Here is a 26,439-nt window from a genome sequence, read left to right as displayed (position 1 = left end):
GCTTGAGCTTCATCCTCCTCACGTTTTCCAGTGTCGTAAGCCTTTCCTCCATTTTGTTGAAGTTTCCTTCTGCTTTCCTCCGTGAGTAATCTCGCCTTCACCTTCGAGATGGTCAGATAAACCACTCGACTTAATTAATATGAATTACCAACACATAACCTCAATGTTGTTTTTCCTTAAAATATGTACAAGATATGATACATGACATTTTATTTTTATGAGAAAACCACAACAGTCCAACACTTACTTTGGTTCTGTTCAGTCAACGTCCAGGCCGGTGAAGCATAGGTCAGTATAGGTTTATAAAAGGACGAGTATAAAACCTTCTTGCACTTCATTGGCACATCTTTGTTCCATACAACATCTCTCACACACTGGTAGGAGCTTGCAGACTGCTGTATTCTTAAATCAATTTCCCCATCCAAATTTTCATCTTGTGACATCATGCTACCAAAATATTAAAAGTTTTCACTACTTCAAGAGGTTCATTTCCTATTTTTATCACTCCCTTGGATTTTCTGTTACCTCTCGTCATGATTGAATTCTTACTTTTTGCAGTACTTGCAAAACCTGTAATATTGGTAAACCTGGTCTTAAAACTCGCCTAGGTCTGTTGTCATCTGAGCAAGCTTCTTGCCCTATGTTTTTACAATTTATATTTGTAAATAAACTTATAGGTATTGACTAGGTGGAACCAATATACTAGTTTTTCAACCTATATAGCATATCACTGATTTAAAAATTTCCTTCATGTCACAAATCTGTTCAGAATATTAATCTGAAATATTCCTCCTGAGAGATCACTAATTTTGATTATTCATTGTATATTCTGGTATACTTAGTCCAACCTACAAACAGATGAAGTACAGATCATTCACAGAAGAACTTGATAGAGATTTGATGAATTATTTCACTTAGTGAAAATAATGTGATGTTGTCATTTCTCATCGGTTTGAACAAAGCACTGAGTAACATGCTTAGGCAGAATGGGAACAAATACCGTATATCCAAAATTAATCTGCGCATTTTCTTTTCCTGGATTTTAGCACAGAAAAACATGGGTGCATGCGTTATTTGAAATACGATTGTTACCACTTTGCCTCAAACAATGGATCGCATTATACTATAGTGTTGACTGGCCTTGGCCCTGTGTGGCATCGGTAGCATGTTACAAGTAAAGTGTGAATAAGTAAGAAATATTAAGTATGGCTACAAGTTCTCATTATCGTTTGTTCAAGGCTAAAGAAAAGATTAGGGTTATTGAAGATGTAATCGCTGGGCATTTTGCAGCCAAAAAGCAAAGCCTCCAGACCTTGAAAAATGTAATGTGATTATGTAGATGAGAAGAGACAATGAAGATTTGCAATTACAAGTGAAATGTGCCAACTGAATGCTTTCACTGTAGCCAAGGAACTAGACATCGTTGGCTTCAAAGATAGCCTGGGCCTTTTAATTCATAACTGATTAGCCTTCCAAAGGAAAATGAGCATCGTTCAACAGCTTCTAGATAATTATGAAGAAAAGGTAATGAATTTTCATCCCTACTTAATAAATTTGTGCCAAGAACATTTATATATACTATCATAAATTGGTAATGCGGATCAAACGCTGATCTATTTTGAAACACTACTCAACACCTCTTCCAAAAGTATCAGTGAAAGACGTACTGTTGAGTTTGAATCCAAAAGGATGGATGGACAGAGACTTTGTGATTGACTAGGTGATGCATGTTTGGCAACGTCACCCAGCCGCACTGCAGAATTTACCTAACATGTTTTGTCATGGACAGCTTCCATGGACACACAACACAAGAAGTATGGCAGACGTTGCAATGAGGGAGAACTGATTTGGTGATTATCCCTAGAGGCTTATCATCCATCCTCCAACCATTAGATGTGTTTATAACCGGTCCATTCATTGCAGTACCTAAACAGCGATCATGTGCAATGGATGGCTGATCATAAACACGAGTTCACACAGTGTGGAAAAACCAAGCAGCCAAACGTGACTTGGATTTGTGAGTGGGTAAAATGCGCATGGGACTCCATTTCACTACCACTGGTGGAAAAATCCATCAAAAAAATGCAGTATCATGAATTCACTTGACAGAACTGAGAATGATTCTTTCACTAGTGATGACAATGATAGTGGTGATGAATAGAAGTAAGGAAGCGTGCAATTATTGACTTACTTCTTTATTGCTCATATTAACATGAAATTGACAAAAATTGTAATTTGCATTCTTTTTTGCTATTCTAGATAGTGTTATAATGCTTTTGGAACAGCCTATGTAGATCATGATGCATTTCTTAAAACAAATGTATATTTTATTCAGTTTTGGAGTACATCATTATGTAGAATAATTTATTGTAAATAAAACACAAATTACTGAGCGAGCTGGCTGGGCGGTTAGGGGCATGCAGCTGTGAGTTTGCATTTGGGAGACAGTGAATTCAAACCCCATTGTTGGCAGTCCTGGAGATGGTTTTCTGTGGTTTCCCATTTTTGCAGCAGGCAAATGCTGGGACTGTACCTTAATTAAGGCCATGGTCGCTTCTTTCTGATTCCTACCCCATCACTGCCATAAGAACTACCTGTGTTGGTGAAAAATAAAGCAACTTGTAAGAAAAAAAACCCACACAAATTAAGCCAGTTTTTTCTTCAATTTTCTCTCCTACATAACTTTGTGCCGAAAGTTATATTTGTTTAATTTTATGGATTGTGCATACCTTCCCAATATGCAAGTCCCTGACATGGGTGCATTCCTGCACAACTACATTTTGTGTCATTTTGAAAATATTTGAGGTTGCAGAGTTAAGTGAGACAACCTGTGGATGGGTATTGGATTTAGTTTTAGAAGAGGAATATTGATTTTTATTTCATTTGTTTTACAGTACATTGCATCCACATAGGTCATTAAAGTGATAATGAGATATGATAGGTCTAGGATTGGGAATAAAGTGGCCATGGCCTTACTTAAGGTGCAGGCCCAGTATTTGCTGGATGTGAAAGTGGGAAACAACAGAAAACCATGTACTCAGCTGCAGACAGTGAGGCTCAAACACACTATCCCCAGAATGCAATCTCACAGCGGTATAATCCAAACCATGCAATCAACTTGCTCAGTAGTAATACTGATAAACTGGTATGTTTTTTGTACAAACATTGTTGTTTAACAATTGGGGTTGAGCAACATGCAATGAGATTGGCTTTTCCACCTGTTTCCACAATCTATCTGTTATTGGAGTCCTCACTTAGTGTGGTTCCATGGCTTAAACAAATTACACTCCCAAGTCAGTACCTATTCCTCCATAATGCATTAAGGAGGCAGCTTTGATCAGTGAACCATTTTTCTTGTTTTCTTAAAAGTACTTATAAAACATTTACATATAAATGCTAATATATTGCTGTTCTTGTCAACAGAAGCCACATTACGAAAACATCAGCTGATTGATGGAGCCATGCTGAACCAAATGATGGTAACTTGCAGCTAGTCAACTACTAGATCATGCTGAGTCAGGACTGCACTCCCCAGCCAATTATTCAGCTCATCGGTCAACCAAGCACTCCGCTGTTCTGTGTTCTGATACTTCAATCAGCCAAATAATCGTCAGTAACCTAATGGTAGTCAGCTCACCGAGGCTCTGAAATGTGAAAAATAGTTGGCTTACTGGACATATGAAACTGATTCTGGAGATCTAGTGGAAAAATTATTGTACATAGAGGAGTAAAATACACCCAGTGATATCAGTTGCTGGTGTGTCACCTGTATTAGGATGTACCTTAAGGTCACTCTACTTTGACTGAGTACTGTGCTGTAATGTGTATATATTTTTCTTCAGATAGGCACTAGATGCACACAGTGACCAACCTATATTGCAGCTTCAACCTACCCTCATAACCATTACTGGTCATCAGTAGTGCATTTGCCTTCTTCTACTCTAATGCCATTAACATTGAAATATTCCGGTCATGCAAAACAGTGCCAGAATTCTTACCAAAGAATAAGTTCTTTCATTGACTCTTAAAAGAGAGCATCTGCCTGCAAGAACTCTCATTGAAGGCTAAGTAATAAAATCTACCATCCTTTGCTATTGTTTCCTGATCACATAATACGTAATACAAACATCACAGATCAGAAAGAAAGGTGTTAATTATGTCACTTACTGTATATTTTATATTTATTGGTATTGTTAGAGGCAGATGGTTTCATTCTGTCAAGTCAGGAAACTACTTAATGGGTTTTTTTTTTCAAGCTGAGCACATTCCAATGCAATATAAAATGTACATAGGAAATCTGAATCAAAATACTGTTATGCTTCACAGAAATCATACATTTCTCTACTCATTTTAGCTGTTGTCCCTTGATGGGATGATTACAATTGTAGATAGTGTGCAGGGGAATGATGTAATATGACATCTGTCACAATAAAGCACTGTTGTGTAGCATTAGGGAAATGAACTGATTGTGAAGAAGTGCTCATTTTAGGTTTCTCAGTGCTGAAAATCTGTTGATACTCTGCTCAACCTACTCTTTTTCTAGCTAGATTTTAAATGTTACTCTGAAGTGTGTTATATCCATTTTGAAGGCCATCAGCTATGTAAAGAAGCACTAGGGATTGAGATGTGCAAAGCTACGAGACAGAATGGTAATGAGCATACTTGTAAGATTTTTGAAAACAAGGTCATTAGTTCATAAGATTGATTTTTACAATAAAGTACTGATTCTGAAAGAGAGTAACTTAAAAGAAAATGAGCCTACTTGCTAGTCTCACAAGCAGGGAATATATTGTTACCAATAAATGTATGAGAAATGAATGTGTATGAAGCTAATTTGTTTTAGAGATGTTGCTGGCTCATACTTTCTTCTGACCTCCCTTTCTTTATCAGTGAACCAAAATCTACAGTCTTAAGGAGTTTTTATTCCTATCTTACTTAAATATATGCGTTAAGAAAATATTCGCTTGGGCTGAACCTTGATTAAGGCCACGGCCGCTACCTTCCCAGTCCTAGCACTTTTCCATCCTTCCATTACCAGAAACCTTTGATGTGATAGTGCAACGGTAAACACTTAGCAAAAAAGAAGAGAATGATTCAAAGCCTGTTTTACCCATTTTAAGAAGAAATGTTCCATCAAACCTGACAATACACAACTTGATGCTGTTGTAGAAGATGCAAGTCACCCTATAAAAGTGAAAAATAAGTCATCTCCTACTGCACATACTTATAACATGGAAGGGATGGCTTGGCAGGTTGCAGTGAAGATCATGTACTCCAGAGAATATCATCTATATCTTCACACCTAGTCATATATGCATCTACTAGAAAGATACCCGTGCTTCTCTGGTATTATACTGAAATTTATAATTTAATGCTTTATGTTTTATATATAATCTGCCGAAATTCGCGATCTGACTCGTTTTCTGAGAGAATTTCCGATCTAACTCGTTTTCTGAGAGATTACGGCAAAGTTCCTACCATTTTTCAATCTTTGTTTCCAGAAATCGATTTCGTACTTCCCGGGTTACTTCCAGGTATTCCACCTGGTCAGTTGGATCCCTAAATCTTTGCCATCTTTTCCTATAAGCATTTTTAATATGGATCAAATCCTTGAGAAGATCTTGCGTGGTGTTGTCTTGGGTGCCTTGGTGGTACTGAACCCGCGGCTGGACTGCATTTGCAGTCATTACCCGCCCAGGACACATTTCCAGCGCGGTCCGCACATTTTGACGACGGTCCAAGATATTATTATTATTATTATTATTATTATTATTATTATTATTGTTCTGGACCCCACAGCAAGATGCAAGATGGCTACTTGGCAGTAAATTACATCTGCTGCCATTGTCATTGCTGAAAATGTGACCAGCACCATTGTCGCACATAGGCAAGTGCCCGGGATTTCTGGCGATACGAATGACATACTTCCATGCATTACTGACGTTACTATAGAGGTGAACAATGTCACGGTCAATCTCATTCCTATCGTTTATTTCAAATGTGTTTAAATTTTTATGTATATGCCAGGAGAATCTACTGTAATCTAAGAACATTCTCCAAAGGAAAAGATGGCTCTTGAAAACAAACCCAGGAAAGATTAAAAATGATCAGTTTATGATCAGAATAAGTACATTGAAAATCCACAGCCTGTTTCCAGTCATTCGACCGGGTCAGGAATGGAATGAATAAAGCCCCCATCTAGCGGTGAGGATAGGAATTGTGCCGGCTGCCGAGGCCTGTCGCACTCCTCTGGGGTAATGACAAATGAATGACAAATGAAATGAAATGATATTGGAGAGTGTTGCCGGAATGAATGATGGCAGGGAAAACCGGAGTACCCGGAGAGAAACCTGTCCCGCCTCCGCTTTGTCCAGCACAAATCTCACATGGAGTGACAGGGATTTGAACCACGGAACCCAGCGGTGATAGCCGGCGCGCTGCAGTGTGAGCCACGGAGGCTCCTTATAAGTACATTATGAACGGTAAAATCAATTGGTCTCACCTCTTTTTTTCACCCCACCGCCGTTGATTTACCCCCCCTCCCCCCCCAAAAAAGGAGGCGCATTTCTTTTCGTTTAAAGGAGATTCCAAATACCAATGTTCACATCTGACACATTCAGTTTTGAGATATAAGTATCGCCATAAACATAATTACCCTTTTTTCACTTCCTTTCACACTACCCCCCTTAAGTGAATTTTCCGGCAAAAATACTTGTTTCTTGAAAAGTAAAGGATATTCTAAATACCAATTATCACCACTCTAACATCTTCAGTTTTTGAGATATGTGTCCTCATGAAAGGAGTTTAACTCCTTTTCACTCCTGCCCCCAAGATGATTCCCCCCTGAAGAAAAAAAAAAAAAAAAAAACGCTTTTTCTTTGTTTTTAAAGGAGACCCAAATACCAATTTTTACGTCTGTAACAACTTTAGTTTTTATTAGATGTAAGTATCCTCATACAATTAATTCAATTCATTTTTCAATTCTTTCACCTCCCTCCCCCTTCATTGGATTTTTCCAGAATACGGGTTTCTTTACTTTTAAAGCAAATTCCAAATATAATTTTTTCGTCTGTAACATTTTACGCTTCTGAGATATACTGCAGATATAATCTTTCTAAAAATTAACCCCAGTTTGTCACTCCTGTTTAACCCCCATTAATTGGATTTTCCTAAAACAAAAAATATGTGTTTCTTTATTTTTAAAGGAGATCCCATATACCAATCCACATTAAAAGCATTCAACCCCGTATTCACCCTTTTTCACCCCTCCTATTGGGATTTTCAGAAAACAAAAAAAATACTTGTTTCTTTACTTTTAAAGGAGATTCTAAATATCAATTTTTACATCTGTAAACTTTTAAAGTTTTGATATATAGATACACTCATTTTAAAATTTCACTCCCTTTTTCACCCCCCACTATTTGGATTTTCCAAAAACTAAAAGTAAATGTTTCTTTATTTTTAAATGAGACCCCAGATACCAATTTTTAGGTCCGTAATATCTTCAGTTTCTGAGAAATAAGTATACTCATTAAAGGCATTCAACCACTTTTCACCCCTTTTTACCCCTCCTATTAGGATTTTCCGAAAACAAAAAAAATACGTGTTTCTTTATTTTTAAAGAAGATTCCAAATACAAATTTTTACATCTGTAAATTTTTAAAGTTATGAGATATGGATACACTCATTTTCAAAATTCACCCCCTTTTCACCCCCCATTATTTGGATTTTACAAAAGCAAAAAAAATACGTCCCAAGTACCAATTTTCAGGTCTCTAATATCTTCGGTTTCTGAAATATGTCGCCCCATTAAAGGCATTCAACCCCTTTTTCACCCTTTTCCACCCCTCCTATTGGGATTTTCCAAAAACAAAAAAATACGTGTTTCTTTATTTTTAAAGGAGATTCTAAATGCCAATCTTTACATCTGAAAAACCTTTAATGTTTTGAGATATAGATACACTCATTTTAAAAATTAACCCCCCTTTTAACCCCCTTAGCGTCGGAATATCCAAAACTCCTCCCTTAGCAAGCACCTACATGTTACTATGAATGTATCCCCAAAATTTCATTTCTTTGTATCCAGTAATTTTGGCTCGGCGATGATGAATCAGTCAGTCAGTCAGTCAGGACAAGTTCTTTTAATATATATAGATATGCATAAAGTAATGTGTCCTGACTGACTGATTCATCATCGCCGAGCCAAAACTACTGGACATAAAGAAATCAAATTTTGAGGATACATTCATATTACAACGTAGGTGCTCACTAAGGGAGGATTTTTGGATATTCCATTGCTAAGGGGGTGAACAGGGGGCTGAATTTATAAAATGAGTATACCTATATCTCAAAAACTTAACAGTTTAAAGATGTGAAAATTGGTATTTGGAATGTCCTTTAAAAATAAGGAAACGCACATTTTTTGTTTTCAGAAAATTCTCTTTGGGGGGGGGAAGTGAAAAAGGAGTTGAATACCTTTACTGAGGCTGCTGATATCACAAAAACTGAAGATGTTACAGTCATTAAAATTGGTATTTGAAATCTGCTATAAAAATAAAGGAACACATATTCTTTCGTTTCTGGAAAATCTACATAACAGGGGGTAAAGAGGAGTGACATAAGGGGTGAATTTTTAAAATGAGAATATCAATAATATATATTACAAAAACATAACATGTTATAGATGTCAAAACTGGTATCTGGAATCTCCTGTAAAGGTAAAGGAACAAACATAATTTGTTTTCTGAAAATCCACTTAAGGGAAAGTGTTAAAAGGGGTAAATTTTTGAAATGAGCACATCTACAGCACATCTAAGAAACGTAACATATTACAGACGTGAAAATTTGTATTTTTAATCTTTTAAAAATGAAGAAACATGTATTCTTGTTTTCGGAAATACACTTAAGGGGTGGGGGAATGAAAAATGGGTTGAATTCTTTTTATGAGGATACTTATATCTCAAAAAACGAAGATGTTACAGATGTGAAAAATGATACTGTATTTGGAATCTCCTTTTAAAACAAAGAAACACTTATTCTTTTGTTTTTGTAAAATCAAATTAAGGTGGGTACACATTTTTTTTTTTTTTTTTTTTTTTTTTTACAATTGGCTTTACGTTGCACCATCACAGACAGGTCTTATGGCGATGATGGGAGAGGAAAAGGCCTGGGAGTTAGAAAGAGGTGGCCATGGCCTTAATTAAGGTACAGTCCCAGCATTTTCCTGGTGTGAAAATAGGAAACCACAGAAAACCACCTTCAGGGCTGCCAACAGTGGGGTGCAAACCCACTATCTCCCGGATAAATGAATTGAAAAATGAGTTGAATTCTTTGTTTGAGGATATTCATATCTGAAAAATGAAGGATGTTACGGACAAGAAAATAGGTATTTGGAATCTCCTTTAAAAATAAAGACACACATATTTTGTGGCGGGGGATGTGGGTGGAATCAATATAAGGCAGTGTAAAAGAAATTGAATTCTTTTTATGAGGATACAAATAAGAAATGGAATTAAAACAATACACCCCTAAGGGGGGTTTGACTGAACAGTGAGGAATGATGACAAAAATATGTAATATGTTGCACCCCTAAAGTGTTAAATGAGATTAGCTCCGTAAACGAAATTATTCATCCCCGCAAAACCATTTGATGTACAATGTTGTAATTTTACGAGAAGGGTCTTCTTTTATGTCCTAGGTGTAAAATATCTTATACTTCAAATTATTTCTCCTCTAAGGGGTTTAGATGGTGGTTGACTCTCAAAAACTCAATATCCCTTCTTTCGAAAGTGTTTCAGGCATGAACCTAATATTTTTATGAAGGGTGGTCTTTTATGTTGTAGATGTTAATAAATATTTAATAACATCCACCCCTTAAAAAAGTATTCATTTCTCCATTACTTCTCGATGTACAAAATCAAAATTTCACAGATTGTTCGCTATTACATCCTAGATGTTAAATAAGATAGGGTTTTAAATCATATTCTTCTGTATGCTGTTCAAATGAGTGTTAAGTCAGAAAATAAATAATCATTCCCCCAAACCGTTTGACGTACAAACTGAGGGCATATTTTACAGGCTCAGCTGACAGTGGACTCCCCAAAATGTAAAACTTTATATAATAATAATCAGTTTAAAACCATAGTAAAGCATGGGTATCTTGCTAGAATATCTACATATATGAAATTACTTGTCCTGACTGAATGATTCATCATTGCCGAGCCAAAACTACTCTACATAATGAAAAAAAAATTTGAGTATACATTCTTATTACAATGCAGGTGCTCGCTAAGGGAGGAGTTTTGGATATTCCATCACCAATGGGGTGAATTTTTAAAATGAGTGTAATTATATCTCGAAAACTTAACAGTTTAAAGACATGAAAATTGATATTTGGAATCTGCTTTAAAAATAAAGACAGACCTTTTTTTTTTTTTTTGGAAAATCTACTTAAGGGGTGGTGAACAGGAGTAACAAAAGGGGTGAATTCTTAAAATGAGTATATCTCAAAAAACTTGACATATTACAGACGTGAAAATTGGTATTTGGAATCTCCTGTAAAAGTAAAGGAACATGCATAATTCGTTTTCTGAAAATCCACTTAAGGGGAAGTGTTAAAGGGGGTTAATTTTTTAAATGACCATATATAAAGTATATAAGTTTTCAAAATCTTAACAGGTTACAGATGTGAAAATTAGTATTTTTAGTCTCTTTTTAAAATAAAAGTAACACGTATTTGTTTTTGGAAAAAAACACTTCAGTGGGGATGTAAAAAGGACTGAAAAAGGGTTGAATTTTTTTTATGAGGATACCTATATCTCAAAAACTGAAGATGCTACAGACATGAAATTTTGTGTTTGGAATCTTCTTTAAATATAAAGAAACTCGAATTCTTTTGTTTTATGGAAAATCTAATTAAGGGTGGGTAAATGAATTGAAAAATGAGTTTTATTCTTTGTATGAGGATACTTATATCACAAAAACGAAGGATGTTATGGACGTGAAAATTGGTATTTGGATCTCCTTTAAAAAAAGAACATGCACTTTTTGTTGGGGAGGGATGTAAAAAGAGTTGAATTCTTTTTATGAGGATACAAATAAGAAGTGGACTTAAAATAATAGACCCCTAAGGAGTTTTGACTGTGGGATGAGGAATGACGATAAAAATATAAGTTTATATGAAACCGTTTGAATTACGAAGTTAAAAAGCTCAAATGATATCCTAGGTATTAAATAACAGAAGGTTTGAAAAATAATGGAAGCCCTTAGAGAGTTAAATGGAGGTTAAGATCCGAGAAATCTTCCTCCGAAATGGTTTAACGTACAAAGACAAAATTTTAAATCCAAGATGTGAAATAGGAAATATTTTTAAATGTTGTTCGGCACTATGGCTAAATTGTTAGCAGGCTGGCCTTTCGTCACAAGGGTCCCGGGTTTGATTCCCGGCAGGGTCGGGAATTTTAACCATTATTGGTTAATTTCGCTGGCATGGGGGCTGGGTGTACATGTCGTCTTCATCATCATTTCGTCCTCATCACGACGTGCAGGTCGCCTAAGGGAGTCAAATTAAAAGACCTGCATCTGGCGAGCCGAACTTGTCTTCGGACACTCCCGGCACTAAAAGCCATTCGCCATTTCATTTCATTTCATTTCATTTTTAAATATTCCACTGCTAAATGTCAAATGAGATCAGCTCCGCAAACTAAATTATTTATCCCTCTGAAACTGTTTGGCATACAAAGTTGTAATTTTACGAGAAGGGTCTTCTTTTATGTGCTAGGTGTAAAATACTGCATACTTCAAAACATTTCTCACCTAAGAGGTTTAGATGGTAGTCGACTCTCAGAAACAAAATATCCATTCTTCTGAAACCGTTTCAGGCATGAACATACCTTTTTTATGAAGGGCTGTCTTCTTTATCCTAGATGTTAATAAATATTTCAAAACATTCACTCCTTAAAGTATTCATTCCTCCATTACTGTTCGACGTACAAAATCAAAATTTCACAGGTTGAGCGCTTTTACGTCCTAGATGTTAAATCAGATATGGTTTAAAACATTCAAATTCTTCTGTACGGGGTTCAAGTGAGTGGTAGATTACAAAACGAAGAATCATTCCCCCAAAACCATTTGATGCATGAACTGAGCACGTATTTTACAAGCTCAGCTGGCAGTGGACTCTCCAAAATGTAAAACTTTGAATAATAACTTTCATTTTAAAGCCGTGGTGAAGCATGGGTATCTTACTAGTTTATATATATATATGGACAGAGAGAGAGAGAGGAACAAGAAAATTAACATATAGTAGGACGAACACCATGGCAGTTCAACGTGGGAAGAGAGAGCTGATAAATGTCACTGATTATACATCCCACTAACTACTTTTACGGTTTTTGGAGGGAAGAGAGATCAAGAGAAGAGGACATAAGGACTAACATGAAAACACAAAAGGACAAGGATAATCTCATCTTGACACACTGCCGTCTTCAAATAAAGCGGCACTCTCTTTATCAATCCCAGTTCTTCTACATCCATCTCTTCTCTGGCCTCGAAAAGCTTGCTTCTGGTTCCCAGCTTTATCAGGAGGGTGGGCACATTCATTGAGGGGCCATCATGGTAGATTTTTAGTCTTCATGGGGGAAGTGTAGGATAAGAAAAAAGCTGGATAAGTAAAGGAAAAGGCCAGGAACGTAAGACAAACGTAAATACATGTCGTTAAAGATTAGGAACACAGGACAAACACAAATGGAGAAAAGGATCCTGATGGGATATCTACACATCAGATTCCTTCAATGGTCAAATTATTTGCAAAGAGTGTTGAAGAGGTAAGTTAACCTGTCATGCAGTAGTATAGCTATCCCTAACAAAGAATCAGTCAATACTGATCTGCATTTAGGGCAGTCGCCCAGGTGGCAGATTCCCTGTTTGTTGCTTTCCTAGCCTTTTGGAAACTGGAAATTTATTGAACATCTCCCTTGGTAAGTTATTCCAATCCCTAACTCCCCTTCCTATAAATGAATATTTGCCCCAGTTTGTCCTCTTGAATTCCAGCTTTTGAGCATGAAAGTATTTCAATGTTTATATTTGCTTCCCACTTGGACTACAACATTACTCATAATTCAGCGTGTGATTTAAAACATGTTCATCTCTTACAATTAGGAATGGGAAATGAGGGTATGAGTCTCAAGAAGTCCAAGAACTTGTCTATGTCTTGCAGCGGAGACATGTCTCATGAGCTTCTCGAGAAGAGTAAGCACACTTCTTACATTACGCAGTACACTGAGAGCAATAACGTGCCGTGATGTCTCAGTCAACTGGACAGACAGTGTATAGCATAGATATATGATCAAGTGGAAAGATAAGTGGTCGGACACCTCACTTACCCCAAGCAGCCAACAAGGCGGGTAGTAGAATCTGTCTATATACTGTACTGCTCTTCCTCATTCCTTCTTTCAGTGTAGTAGTTATGATTTTACAGCTAAATACACAGTTTATGTAATTAAAAAAATTATGAGAGACAACATCATTCAAAGGAACAACAAAACTAGTTTCTTATTTAATGAAAAATAATATTTTACTTCTTTTAGAAAATTTCCTACACTGGAATTTATTCTACTTCCTTTTCATTTTGCAAATAAGCAGTTATATTAATATTGGCAAAGAAGATGTGTAAAAGATGTAAAACAGGGATGGGAAGGAAGGGGGGCAGTTGTAGAAGACAGGTGGTCTAATGTACACTCATGTTCATAAAAACCAGAACATCTTGAAAGACTAGAGATAGGAAGTTCATATTCACAGGACATGTGCATGTGTATCTTCTGAAGAAATATTAGCATTTGAACCATGTCGGCCCTCAGGTTCAAGATCCACATCGATATCTCGTTGCAGCACCACCGACTGGTAAAATGTGCCTGCTGCTCTTATTGTCGCTATAAACCAAAAGTAATGGATCAGTGTGACTTGTGCAGATGTGCAGGATGCCTCGCAGACATATGCAAGAACTATACCGTCAAACGAGTGAGTTTGAAAGAAGGAGCATTATTGGCATGAGAAGACGTCATGCATCCATTCGGGAAATTGCTGCTTGTGTGGGAAGAATTGTGTCGGCAGCGCAATGGGTGTGTAAAGAATGGTTCACAGAAGGCCGTAGAACACGATGAGATGGGTCTGGTCGCACCACCCAGAGAAGATCATCACCTCATCCGAATGGCATTGCAGGACAGATCTGCGTCCTCTTCGGCTCTTGCGCAGCAGTGGAATAGTGTAACACATCGTACACTATCAGGAGTGACAGTCCATCACTGTTTATTACAGTCTAGGTTACTGGCGCGTCGTCCACTTCTCTGCCTGACTTTGACAAATGTGCATAAACATGCTAGACATGTATGGAACGATGTCACTAGGGACAGGAATGGCAGCAGATAGTGTTTTTGGATGAATCCAGGTTCTGTTTATGTGAAAATGATGGCTGCATTTCGGTTCACCGCAGACAAGGGGAAAGGCATCACATTGACTGCATTCGCACAAGACATACAGCTCCATACAGGAGTGAAGTGCTATTGGGTACAACCACAAATCACAGTTGGTGTGTGTCCAGGGCACGGTGACCAGTTTGACCTATGTGAATTACATCCTGCAACCCGTAACCATACCCATTCTGTACGACCACATGTTGCTGCACAAACATGTGTCTTCTTGTTGTGTCAGGATGTCAGACTGTTGCCCTGGCCCGCCTGATCACCGGACTTGTCGCCAATCGAAAATGTGTGGGATATGGTGAAACGACGGTGTGACGCTGTAACCCAATGCCAACCACCAAAGATGAACTGTGGAATAAGGTGAATGCAGCATGAAAGGATATACCCCAGGACACCATTCCCGCCTCATACGCGTCGATGCCATCACGCATGGAACAAGATATCAGTGTCCATGGAGGGCCCAGTGCCTAGTAGGCAACAGGACACATGCTGAACCTAGGTGACTGAAATGCTAATTGTTTCTGCAGAACATAATAATGAAAGTGTCCTGTGAATATGAATTTCCTATCTCTAGTCTTTCAAGGTGTTGTGTTTTTTATGAACATGAGTGTATTAAGGGGAAGGACATCACAGGCTGTGCTCTATTCAAGATCAGGTTTCAGGACAGGTGCCTGTGAGAAATCGGTACGATTCACTGCAAGTAGATGAACAGAGGGAAGATGAGGAACAGGGAAGTGTTGCTGAGAAGTGTGGAAGCAGAAAGAAAGGAAAAGGTAGGAAAGGTTTTTAAAATTTTTTTATTCACGCTAAGTGAAATGGTAGTTTACGGGAAGGGACAAAATTTAATTTGCAAATTTTATCAATCAATCAAACAATCACTACTGTTCTTGCATTTAGGGCAATCGCCCAGGTGGCAGATTTCCTATCTGTTGTTCCTAGTCTTTCCTTGAATGATTTCAAAGATATTGGAAATTTATTGAACATTTCCCTTGGTAAGTTATTCTAATCCCTAAGCTGCCTCTGTGGATCAGCGGTAGAGTGTCGGCCTCCAGATCCCAAGATAGCGGGTTCAAACCCGGCAGAGGTAGTCGGATTTTTGAAGGGCGGAAAAAAGTCCATTCGACACTCCATGTCGTGCGATGTCGGCATGTAAAAGATCTCTGGTGACACATTTGGTGTTTACCCGACAAAATTCATTAAATCTCAGCCATAGATGCCCAAGAGAGTTTCGGTTTACTCGATCTGCCATCTAGTGGGGGCTTAGAGTAAAACGGAACGTCGAAATTGACGAGCAGACAGCCAGATGGTGTCAAATTGAAATGTCTGCACACGGTAGCTGAGGCCATATGATTATTATTATTATAATACTATTATTATTCCAATCCCTAACTCCCCTTACTATAAACAAATATTTGCACCAATTTGCCAAGTTGAATTCCAACTTTATCTTCATATTGTGATCTTTCCTACTTTTAAAGACACTACTCAAACATATTCATCTACTAATGTCATTCCACGCCATTCCTCCACTGACAGCTCAGATTATACCACTTAGTTGAGCAGCTCGTCTTCTTTCTCCCAAGTCTTCCCAGCCCTAACATTGCAACATTTTTGTAACGCTACTCTTTTGTCGGAAGGGCTGATGATCCTCGATGTTAGGCCCCTTAAAACAACAAGCAAGCAAGCTTTTGTTTGAAATCACCCAGAACAAATCCAGCTGCTTTTCTTTGGATTTTTCCAGTTCTTGAATCAAGTAATCCTGGTGACGGTCCCATACACTGGAACCATCTCTATTTGGGGTCTTATCAAAGACTTGTATGCCCTCTCTTTACATCCTTACTACAACCCCCAAACACCCTCATAACCATGTGCAGAGATTTGTACCCTTTATTTACAATCCCATTTATGTGATTACCCCAATCAAGATCTTTCCTTATATTAACACCTAGATACTTACAATGATCCCCAAAAGGAACATTCAACCCATCAACGCAGTAATTAAAACTGAGAGGACTTTTCCTGTTTGTGAATCTCACAACCTGACTTTTAACCCTGTTTATCATCATACCATTGCCTGCTGTCCATCTCACAACATTATCGAGGTCATTTTGTAGTAGCTCACAATCTTGTAATTTATTTTTTACTCTGTAGAGAATAACATCATCTGCAAAAATCCTTATCTCTGATTCCACTTCCTTACTCATATCATTTATATATTATATAAGAAAATATAAAGGTTCAATAATACTGCCTGGAGGAATTCCCCTCTTAATTATTAGAGGGCAGATAAAGCTTTGCCTACTCTAACTCTCTGAGATCTATTTTCTAGTAATATAGCAACCCATTTAGTCACTCTTTTGTCTAGTCCAATTGCACTCATTTTTGCCAGTAGTCTCCCATGATCCAGCCAATAAAATGCCGTAGACATGTCAATCGTGATACAGTCCTTTTCACCTGAATCCAAGATATCTCCTATACCTTGCTGGAATCCCACAAGTTGAGCTTCAGTGGAATAACCTTTCCTAAACCTGAACTGCCTTCTATCGAAGCAGTTATTAATTTTGCATACATGTCTAATATAATCAGAAAGAATGCTTTCCCATAGCTTACATGCAAAGCATGTCAAACTAACTGGCCTATAATTTTCAGCTTAATGTGTATCACCCTTTTCTTTATACACAGGGGCTAATATAGCAACTCTCCATTCATTTGGTATAGCTCCTTCATGCAAACAATAATTAAATAAGTGGTACTATATCCCAATATTTTGTCTTTAGTATATCCCCAGAAATCTTACCAATTCCAGCTGCTTTTCTAGTTTCAACTTTTGTATCTTATTGTAAATGCCATTGTTACCATAAGTAAATTTTAATACTTCTTTGGCATTAGTCACCTCCTCTATCTGGGCATTACTCTGTAACCAACAATCTTAAATAGTGATGACTGAATACTTCTGCCATTTGAAAATCCTTACATACACAGGCCCCCTTGCTTATTCCTGGAATGTCCTTGTTGGAACCTGTTTCTGCCTTACAGTACTTATACATACCTTTCCGTTTTTCACCAGAAATGTATGACTGCCAATTATGCTTGCCATCATGTTAGCCTTAGCTGACTTCTTTGCTAGTTTCAATTTCCTAGTACGTTCCTTCAATTTCTCCTTACTTCCACAACCATTTCTAACTCTATTTCTTTCCTACTTGCCCCTCCATCTTAGTCTGTTTACTTCTGTGTTATAATATAGTGTGTCTTTATAGTGTGTCTTTACAATTTCTTACCACCTTTAAAGGTACAAACTTGTTTTCACATTCCTCAACAATTGCTTTTAACTCCTCCCAGAGTCTGTTTACATTTTTTATCTTTTCCACTGATCAGAGTTACTTTTTAAAAATTCCCTCATGCCTACTTTATCAGCCATATGGTACTGCCTAGTAGTCCTACATTAAGAGCTTCCCTTCTATCACCTTTATATTTAACTACGACAAAAAACAGCTCCGTGATCACTAATACCATCTAATACTTCGGTTTCTCTGTAAATATCATCTGGTTTTATCAGCACCACATCCAGTATATTCTTCCCTCTAGTTGGTTTCATCACTTTCTGAATGAGCTGTCCTTCCCATAATAACTTATTTGCCATTTGTTGGTCATGCTTCCTGGCGTTCGCATAACCTTCCCAATTGCCACTTGATAAATTGAGATCTCATGCTACAATCACATTCCCTTCCATATTGCTTCCCACATAGCTGATAATCTTATCAAATAATTCTGAATCAGCATAGGGCTACTCCTTCCTGGTCTGTACACTCCAATGTCATCAAGTTGCCTATTATCTTTAGAAATGAGCCTTACACCTAGAATTTCACATTTGTCATCTTTTACATTTTCGTAGCTTACAAATTCTACTTTCACCAGAATTAATACTCCCCCTTCCACCATTCCTATCCTATCTCTACGATGCACACTACAGTTCTGTGAGTAAATTTCTGCATCCATTATAGCATTTCTCAGCCATAATTCAACTCATACTACAATATCTGGTCAGTATATATCTATTAAATTTCTTAATTCTTTTCCTTTCTTTATAATACTTCTACAGTTCAACACAAACTTTTGTATGTCATCCCTACTTGAGTTCCAAATCCCTGTACCTTACCACCACTCCCTAAACCACCCCATTTCCCTGAATGTACCTCCCTGTAACCCTTCTAAATACATTTTCTAACTTATATGTACCACTATGGTTTAAGTGAAGATCCCTATCTCGTACCCACCCATTAGGATCTAGAAATTTAACCCCCAATTTCCCACATACCCACCTCCATATTCTCAATTAACTCCCCAAATCACCTTCCAGTCATGCTTCCTACACTGTATTCCACTGATAACTATCTCAGCTTCCTTAAACTTCACCTGTGCTGCATTTACAAGATCCCACACATCCCCAACTATGTTGGTACTTATACTGATTGCCTTAAGTTGTTGGTTCCAACGTGAAACACTACCACCATTTTCTTTCCCCTCCTCCTTCTCTTCTACTTTCTTCAATATCTGCCTCAACCTAACTCCTGGAAAACACTCTATCCTGGTTCCCTTTCCTCCACACATTTTCCACACATGTCTAACAACGGAATCCCCCATGACCAGAGCCTCAACCCTACCCACCTCATTTAATCTCCTCCCCTCATATTCAGCCCTATCTTCCCTGACAGCTCCAGAAGCTATTTCCTCCTCCCTTCTCCCCCATGAACCTGTTCCACCTGTCTTTTCCTATCCTCTATTCTACATTTCCCCTTCATACCTTTTCCCTACTTCCACACTTCTCAGCAACAGTTCCCTGTTCCTCATCTTCCTTCTGTTGTTCTACCTGCAGTGACTCGTACCAATTTCTCAGTGACACCTGTCCTGAATTCGGATCATGAATAGAGCCCTTAACCTGCAATCTCCTTCCCCTTAGAACATTTGACCACCTGTCTTCTACAATTCCCCACTTTCCTTCCCATCCCCCTTTTACATCTACCGTATCCTGTACATTGTTTGAGGGAGGCCTACTGTACTTCCTGTCTTCTGAAGGAATCCTAGTTATCTCCCTCAAACTCTCCAACTTCTCCCTCATATTCCATAATGCCTGGCCACACCCACTGTTCCTACACTTGCATATGCCTTTCACCGTTCAGTCTGCAAGCCTCTGTGGTTTTACTAAACATTGCAACTAGTGCTGTGGCCTCATTTATTTCTCTACCTCTTATCTTTAAATCGTTAGAAACTGAGTTTAACCATTGCCATCTTGGTCTCCCTCTACTTCTCTTACCCTCCATAACAGAGTCCATTATTCCCCTTTGTAACCTATTATTCTCCATTTGCCTCACATGACCCCACCACCAAAGCCGGTTTATGTTTATAGCTTCATCTATCAAGTTCATTCCTAACTCAGCCTTTATCTCCTCATTCTGAGTACCCTTCTGCCATTGTTCCCACCTGTTTGTATCAGCAATAATTCTTGCTTCTTTCATGTCCGTTACTTCTAACTTATGAATAAGATATCCTGAGTCCACCCAGCTTTTGCTCTTGTAAACTTATTATGTGCAAATAAAAAATGAAAGGAAAGAAATATTGTCTAAGATAGTACACAATGATCACAGGACAATAAAGTAATTAATATACTACTACACTACAATATTACTTAGTTGTACTATATTTTTATCCTACAACACTCTAAGAGGATAAAAACTGCTGTTAGTTACCGAATAACAAAAGGAATAAAATAAGTACTAATAAATATCATATCAATAAAATAACATAGTTGGGGATGTGTGGGATCTGGTAAATACAGCATGGATGAGGTTTAAGGAAGCAGAAATTATTATCAGGGAAATGTAGCATAAAGGATAGGAAAAGACATGTGGAACAGTGTTGTGTGAGAGAGAAAAGGGAGGAGGAAGTAGCTTATGCAGCTGTCAGGAAAGATAGGGCTCACCAGGGTGGGAGGGGATCAAATGAGGTGGGTAGAGTTGAGGATCTGGTTATGGGGGATTCCACTGTGAGACATGTGGGGTAAGTGTGTGGAGACAAGGGAACCAGGGTAGAATGTTATCCAGGAATTAGGTTAAGGCAGATGTTGAGGAAAGTAGAAGAGAAGGAGAAGGGAAAGGAGTAGGTGGTTGTGTTTCACATTGGTACCAACAACATAAGGCATGCAAGTATAAGTACCAACATAGCTGGGGATGTGGGGTATCTGGTAAATGCAGCACGGATGAAGTTTAAGGAAGCTGAGATTGTTATCGGTGGAACAGTGTGTAGGAGGGATACTGACTGGAAGGTAATTGGGGATTTAAATGAGACTATGGAGTAGGTATGTGAGAAACTGGGAGTGAGATTTCTAGATCCTAATGGGTGGGTAGGAAATAGGGAGCTGTGCTCAGATGGCCTTCACTTAAACCGTGGTGGTACATATAAGTTAGGAAATTTGTTTAGAGGGTTATAGGGAGGTACATTCAGAGAAATGGGGTGGCCTAGGGAGCGGTGATAAGGTTACAGGGATCTGGAAGTCAAGTAGAGATGACATAAAAATGTTAAGGTTGAACTGTAGAAGTATTGTAAAGAAAGGAATAGAACTGTAGAAGTATTGTAAAGAAAGGAATAGAATTAAGTAATTTAATGGATATATACTTACCAGGAGTTGAATCATGGCTGAGAAATGGTACAATGGATGCAGAAAGTTTCTCGCAGAACTGGAGTGTGTATCATAGATATAGGATAGGAATGGTAGGAGGGGGAGTACTCATTCTGGTGAAGGAAGTATTTGTAAGCTACTGTAAAAATGTTAAAGATGACAAACATGAAATTGTAGGTGTAAGGCTCATCTGTAATGATAATACCGGTAATCAAATTGATGTCTCTGGAGTGTACAGACTGGAAAGTGTGGCACTGATGCTGTTTTGGAATTATTTGATAAGATAATCAGCAATATGTGAAACAATATGGAAAGAAACGTGATTATAGCGGGTGATCTCAATTTACCAAATGTCAATTGGGAAGGTAATGCAAACAACAGGAAGCATGACCAACAAATGGTAAATAAGTTAATATGGGAACCAACTAGAAGGGAGAATATTCTGAACGTGGGGCTGGTAAAGCCAGATGAGCTCTATAGAGAAACCAAAGTAGTAGATGGTATTAATGATCACAAAGCTTTTTTTGTTGTAGTTAAAAATAAATGTGATAGAAAGGAAGATCCTAACAGTAGGACTATCATGCAGTACCATACGGCTTATCAACAGGCATGAGGGAGTTTTTAAAAAGTAACTCTGATCAGTGGAAAATCATAAATAAAAATGTGAACATACTCTGGGATGGGTTTAAAGCAATTGTTGAGGAATGTGAAAACAAGTTTGTACCTTAAAAGTGGTAAGAAATGGTAAAGACACACTATATTATTGCACAGAAACAAGGAGACTAAGAAGGAGGTGCAGGCTGGAAAGAAACAGAGTTAGAAATGGCTGTGGAAGTAAGGAGAAATTGAAGGAAATTACTAGGAAATTGAATCTAGCAAAGAAGTCAGCTAAGGATAACATGATGGCAAGCATAATTGGCAGTCATACAAATTTTAGTGAAAAATGGATGGGTATGTCTAGGTACTTTAAGGCAGAAACAGGTTCCAAGAAGGACATTCCAGGAATCATTAATGAGCAAGGGGAGTGTGTATGCGAGGATTTTCAAAAGGCAGAAGTATTCAGTCAGCAGTATGTAAAGATTGTTGGTTACAAGGATAATGTCCAGATAGAGGAGGTGACTAATACTAAAGAAGTATTAAAATTTACCTACGATAACAACATTTACAATAAGATACAAAAGTTGAAAACCAGAAAAGCAGGTGGAATTGATAAGATTTCGGAGGATATATTAAAGACAATGGGTTAGGATATAGTACCATATCTGATGTACTTATTTGATTATTTTTTAGCGTGCTGCTCTTTGGTCACAGGGGTCCCGGGTTCGATTCCCGGCAGGGTCGGGAATTTTAACCATAACTGGTTAATTTCACTGGCACGGGGTCTGGGTATATGTGTCGTCTTCATCATCATTTCATCCTCATCACGACGCGTAGGTTGCCTACGGGCGTCAAGTCAAAAGACCTGCATCTGGTGAGCCGAACTTGTCCTCAGACACTCCCGGCACTAAAAGCCATACGCAATTTCATTTTTACCAAATGAATGGAGAGTTGCTATAGTGGCCCCTGTGTATAAAGGAAAGGGTGATAGACATAAAGCTGAAAATTACACACCAGTCAGTTTGACATGCATTCCATGGGCAGTCCTCTGATTCTAGTGCTCACAAATTTCTTTATAGAAAAGTTTGAACAAATAGCGCTCGAGGCCGCACCACTGCAACCTAAGGTGTGGTTGTGCTTCATAGATGACACCTTTGTGATCTGGATCCATGGAAAGGAACAGCTAGAGCTGTTTCTACAGCATCTGAATAGTATTAACACAAACATTCAGTTCACTACGGAGACAGAAATTGAAGGAAAACTCCATTGCCTCGATGTTTTGGTGATGAAGACGTCCTGTTTAAACTTGGGATACACAGTGTATTACAAGCCATCCCACACAGACCGCTATCTTCAGAAGACATCCAACCACCACCCATGACAAAAATACGCAGTGATTAAGACGCTGGCCGACCATGCTAGGAGAAGTTGTCAACCTCAGCACTTAAACAAGGCGCTCAGCCACCTCAATATGGCCCTACTCGCTAACGGGTACAGCCATAAAGTTATTCAGCGAGCACTCCATCCCAGACGTCCAACAACCAGGGAAAAAGAAGAGGAGTGGCTGGCAGCTAAAGCCTTTCTACCGTATATGGGAAAAGACTGACAGAATAGGGAGGCTACTGGAGTCCCATGGAGTAAAATCCAGATATAGGCCGACGAAGAATATCCATAAACTACTGAGGTCTGCCAAAGATAAGTGCCATCCTTTCTCCACAGCAGATGTCTACAAGATCCCGTGCAGTAAAAAACGGAGCATCACCACATGATTGAAGGAGCACAACAGACATAGCCGGCTGGGACAAGCAGACGATCATCAGTCGCTGAACACTCGCTGCTAGCCGGACATGACATACAGTACGATGACACCAAAGTGCTGTCAACTACTGTGTCTTATCATGCCTGGCTTCAGAGCAAAGCCAATGAAATTCTGAAGCACACCAACAGATTCAACTGTAAGAAGGAATCTGCTATTTGTTTTACGTCGCACCGACACAGAAAGGTCTTATGGCGACGATGGAATAGGAAAGGCCTAGGGATGGAAAGGAAGCGGCCGTGGCCTTAATTAAGGTACAGCCCCAGCATTTGCCTGGAGTGAAAATGGGAAACCACGGAAAACCATCTTCAGGGCTGCCGACAGTGGGGTTCGAACCCACTATCTCCCGATTACTGAATACTGACCGCACTTAAGCGACTGCACCTATCGAGCTCGGTAGAAGGAATCTGAATGGGTAAACAAAGCCTGTTTTCCAGTCCTGAAAGTCTTAACCTCTCAGTGTGGGACGACTTTTACTATCTGGCTACCCTGTGCTGCGAGAGGTGTACAGCACCAAGCATACTATGAGTGCAGCTTTCAGTTAATCAGGCCTAAATGACAAGCGGTTCAATGAATTTTACCAAAATGTTCAGTTTGTTATTAGTGCATAAACACACAAACAGCATAATTTACTGGAATTACCTAAGGTCAGTGAATTGGAGGAATCTTCTGATGCTTTCAAGTCTAACAAGAGATAAGGGTTAACCAAATATAGGAGTAGCTAGTACCCGTTTTTTGAGAAAGAAGATCTTAATACAGGTTTCTGACTATGCCCATTAACATACACAATGCAAAAACTACAAACATTTCCTCCACAGAAACCTGTAAACATTCATTTACCCTCGATGAGAAAGGAAATAACATACCGTGCGACCGCATGTGATGTTGAGCATAAATATCTACCTATTCTACTGTCATATTTATGAAATCGACAGTAGAAAACAACTGAACATATTTCATACAGAATATAAGCAGTTCTTTGCAGCATTCTGAGACCCATAATCTGCCGTAAAAATCTCCCTTTGCCCTCTGTAATTATCCATGTCTTCTCACAAAAAATCCCACCATCAATAACATTACGGCCGATATTTTTCCCATGTGTCAAAAGCAACATCAATGTCACAATTACTACTTTCATTCTTAAATTCTATATCCTAGTCCTTGTTTAAGGAAACTAAGCTTTCTGTACCATCACTTGGTAAAACGCTCGTTAATTTTCAAATTTGCGATCACTAGAAAATTTTTAGCTACCATTATGTCAGAACTTATTGGATTTCCAGACGCGATATATCATATGTAATCGATAAAAACTCTCTAGATATATGCATCAAATGAAAGATCGATGCTTTGTCCATAGATACATCTTATTTCATTTGTAATAGCTTAAGAACTATTCGCTAGATAGAAGCACAAAACAGAAGCTGCTACACACGTGCAATGTACGTCACTCCACGACAGAGAGCGTCGGGGAGTCTGCGTGCAGTGTACGGTACTCCACGTTGAGTGGTTAAATCCGGAAGGACACGATGGCCGAGGCAGAGCAGAAAAAGCAACGGGTGATCAGTTACCTGTCTCCGCCAAGGCTTGTCGATGTACATCGGGCTCCTTAATGCTTAAACCATTGGCCGAAGAACAGCCAAACAGCGACCCCCCCCCAGCATGGTGGACCAATAGGCGAGCAGTGTACCATAGCCTGCACTGTATAATAAGGTGGAATTATAACACTACTTCATTCCACTGAGAGCTTCACTGCAATCAAAGTCAGTTGAAACCCTTGACAATTGCAGGTTATACATTTCTTTTCTTTTTTTTGACCTTATTGAAGATTTACTTGTGATGCAAATTCTTATAATTTTATTAAATACCACCTATTCAATACATAACAATATATAATAAGCTAATGAGGACTTACATCTTTATTAAATTGTTAATATGGTACATGTTTCGCTCCTTTTTTGTAAGCATCATCAGCCAGTTATCATTTACCCAAGGTTTCATAAGATCATGAACATATTCTATTGAGCTAAAATATGCCTTGTAAGCATGAGTGACAAATCTTATAATATGTTACAAATCTTATACAATAAAAATTATGTCTTTAAGTTAAAACACATTTGTCTGAAATCTGAGTGTTAACATTGTCCTTTAAATTTATTGACGAAACTCATCTGTTGAAAATCCTATTTAAAATCATTTTTTAAACCTTTTGAGATCTGGCTAATTGTATTGATTCAGTTTTACTTGACTTGTGCAATTGTTATTGAACCTTTGTTAACTATATTAACAATTTTTTGCTGTTGATAATTGCCTATATTATGAAAACTTACATTGTTCTCAATGTTACTGGAGTAACACTTGTACAAAATGTATTGGCATTAATCCTATATTGTCAATACGTCAGTATTGTTTCTGAATGAACTTGTTGGTAAAATAAAAACATTCTAATGTGGAGTAGAATTTGAATGAACACCGTATGTTTCCAAATTGAGCTTGTTGACGTATCTGTAATAAAAATAAAAAATATGTTTAAGGCTTCGATTATAATTCTGTATGCGCTTCTTATCGAAAGAATTGTTGTCACTTACCCTTCCTGTTGCTGTGTAATTGTCTAGTGTTACTCACAGCCTCTTGAGAACTACTTGTTGTTCCGTTTGCGCTGCTTGTTTTATATGAGTGAGTGTGGATGAGTTTGCACTTTGATGGGGAGTAGGAAGGGGGAGTGAAGGTAGGCGGTGCATTGATAGCTACAGTCGATTGTGAAGGGGAGTGCCTATGAGAAGTGAGGGGAGGGGTCGAGTTTGTTTGTGTCAATAAGCTACTAACGTTTGTCGGATTAAAATGATTATAGAATTTTTTTATATCAGATTTAAGCATTT

General features: G+C 38.2%; 1 protein-coding gene across 2 annotated transcripts in view; it reads left to right on the top strand.

Annotated features, from left to right (window-relative positions):
* The window catches only part of LOC136864326 (A disintegrin and metalloproteinase with thrombospondin motifs 4), a 644,921-nt gene extending 639,996 nt beyond the window's left edge, over positions 1-4,925 (top strand). For both annotated transcript variants that reach the window (XM_067141158.2, XM_067141157.2), the window contains exon 22: positions 3,424-4,925. In XM_067141158.2, the coding sequence (XP_066997259.2) occupies positions 3,424-3,450 (27 nt within the window). In that variant the 3' untranslated portion in view covers positions 3,451-4,925. The remainder of the gene's footprint in view (positions 1-3,423) is intronic.
* The last annotated feature ends 21,514 nt before the right edge of the window (positions 4,926-26,439 follow it).

This window comes from Anabrus simplex, chromosome 2, assembly GCF_040414725.1.
Source record: "Anabrus simplex isolate iqAnaSimp1 chromosome 2, ASM4041472v1, whole genome shotgun sequence".
In the NCBI taxonomy this organism is placed as follows: Eukaryota; Metazoa; Arthropoda; class Insecta; order Orthoptera; family Tettigoniidae; genus Anabrus; species Anabrus simplex.
The sequence above is the reverse complement of the archived record's forward strand: the minus strand, read 5'-3'. Positions and strand labels throughout refer to the sequence as shown.